Source organism: Sinocyclocheilus anshuiensis, unplaced genomic scaffold, assembly GCF_001515605.1.
Source record: "Sinocyclocheilus anshuiensis isolate Anshui unplaced genomic scaffold, SAMN03320099.WGS_v1.1 scaffold2199, whole genome shotgun sequence".
In the NCBI taxonomy this organism is placed as follows: Eukaryota; Metazoa; Chordata; class Actinopteri; order Cypriniformes; family Cyprinidae; genus Sinocyclocheilus; species Sinocyclocheilus anshuiensis.
Window position 1 is genome coordinate 79,848 of NW_015540980.1, and position 2,123 is coordinate 81,970.

General features: G+C 42.1%; 1 protein-coding gene across 1 annotated transcript in view; it reads right to left on the bottom strand.

Moving 5' to 3' along the window:
• Positions 1 to 1,055: 1,055 nt before the first annotated feature.
• LOC107690102 (40S ribosomal protein S17-like) overlaps positions 1,056 to 2,123 on the bottom strand; it is a 3,318-nt gene continuing 2,250 nt past the window's right edge. Inside the window, exons 3-4 of the mRNA XM_016488336.1 lie at positions 1,659 to 1,724; positions 1,056 to 1,177 (exon numbers count right to left, since the gene is read on the bottom strand). Coding sequence (XP_016343822.1) covers positions 1,100 to 1,177; positions 1,659 to 1,724 — 144 coding nt within the window. The 3' untranslated portion in view covers positions 1,056 to 1,099. The remainder of the gene's footprint in view (positions 1,178 to 1,658; positions 1,725 to 2,123) is intronic.

The following is a 2,123-nucleotide window of genomic DNA, read 5'->3' on the forward strand; positions in this document are numbered from 1 at the left end:
AGCGTTTGAGAGAGGCGGGGCATAGAGGACCTACAATAATGTACAGTATTTGAAAAATAATGTGTTTTTTGGACATTAAAGCATGTCAACACATTCTGTTATACCAAATACACAAAATAATTATATTTAAAATAGCATCATATGACCCCTTTAAGTTAAACAGACCCACACTTTGTTTAAAATTTTAATGGCTAAATTTCCATGTTCTATACCAGGGGTGGGCAAACTTGGCCCTTCCAGGTCACTTTCCTTCTGAGTTTAGCTCCAACTCTAATCAAACACACCTGAACCAGCTAATCATTGTCTTCAAGACTACTAGAAAGCTATAGGCAGGTGAGTTTTATCAGGGTTGGACCAAATCTCTGCAGGAAAGTGGCCTGGAAGAGCCAAGTTTGCCCATCACTGGTCTATAGCATTTAAAAATGAAGTGAAGCGTTATATTGAGGCTATATTGCCCTCGAAGAAACAAAAGCTAGTCAGAATTTGCAAGCTTGTGCACGCTTTAATGTACTCCTATAATATGGTTTATTTCTCCCCCTAGTATAGGAAAAATTGCTGTATTTGCTGTTGTAATTGTATGTGTTGCCAGACGGTAAAAAAAAAAAAAAAAAGTATATTATAAGCGCTGTAACTGCTTGTCATTTCTCAGTTTCTGCACTTTGCTTCAGTAATCCTGCTGACAAACCAATGCTTAATGTTTCAAGATTCAAACATTCCCCATGTAGTCGCTTTACATGGGGTCTTAAAAACCCTGTATATTACACACAAAGTTTAAAATGGTCACTAGCAGGACGCTACAATTCTCCAATGTTCATATTAAAAAAATCACAAATTATATTTTAAACAAGTCTGAGTTAGAGCAAAGTAACTGCACTAAACAACCGCAGCACAAACAAGTGAGAAACACATCTGAAGCATGAATACCTGTCCTGTTTGCATTAATCATCATTACGCCGGATCAAAAATGACACGCTTGAAACTGCATAAGAAATGAAACGGTCACGATTAGTCTGTGCATGTTAACACGGACAAATAAAGACTTCACAACATCAGTGTTGGTTTTCCAAAACAATTTTATTAAGAGATATATTACAAATGTCTAGACGCCGCGGGGGGTCTTGAAGTTCATGCCGACGGGAGGCTGAGTCACCTGAAGATTGGACAGGCTGCCGAAATCCTGACGGACAAGAAAACACAATTAGCAAGAGAACTGATGACTGATGGAGAGAGAGTCACTCAATGCTCATGTTTAAGACCAACAACAGTAAAGTACAGCAGCCGAGATGCTTGAGCAGGGCTGCAGACAGAGTCACCACAGAATCATTCAACTGAGCGACAGCAGCCTCGTCTGTTACACATTCAGCTGAACCCCAGCTCAAGACGCTCTGCGTTTCACTGTTAGCTGGCGTCTGAGCCGGCATATAATTACAGCCACAAGAATCCTGAGATTAGGTGATTTATCCATGTGATCCTCAGCTGCAAACAAGAGCAAAGACAAGCGTGTGCGAAAGATCCAGGGTTTGTGAGGAACAGGATCCAGCAAACACGGGAAAGTCTTTCACTTCCTCTTCCTGTTCTATCAATGACCTGGAGACCAGAGTCACTCCACAGTCACTTTCGACACAGGTTCATCAGACACAGGACTGAACGATTCTCACCAGAAGCTTGAGCATTTCCTTGGTGTCGGTGTCGACCTCGATGATCTCCTGGTCCAGAGCCGAGACCTGCAGAAACACAACAACATCATGAGGCCAAACACAGCTACACTTCACATGCATCTGAGCTCATGTTGTGTGAAAGATCCAGGGTTTGTCAGGAACAGAGTCCAGCAAACACGGGAAAGTCTTTCACTTGCTCTTCCTGTAGTATCAATGGCCTGGAGACGGTGGCTCCACAGTCACTTTCGATACAGGAGCCTCAAACACGAGAGAGACTAGTGCTGGGCGGTATACTGGTTCATACCGAATACCGGTGTTTATTTTTGTTATGATATGAATTTTTAAAATACCGCAATACCGGTGTATGTCGCTTAATTAAACAACGTTCGGAACGCGACACTGTTTGAAAGAAGTCCCTTTTCACTGTTGCACTGTGGTGAGGGAACAGCTGTATGTGTTACTAAG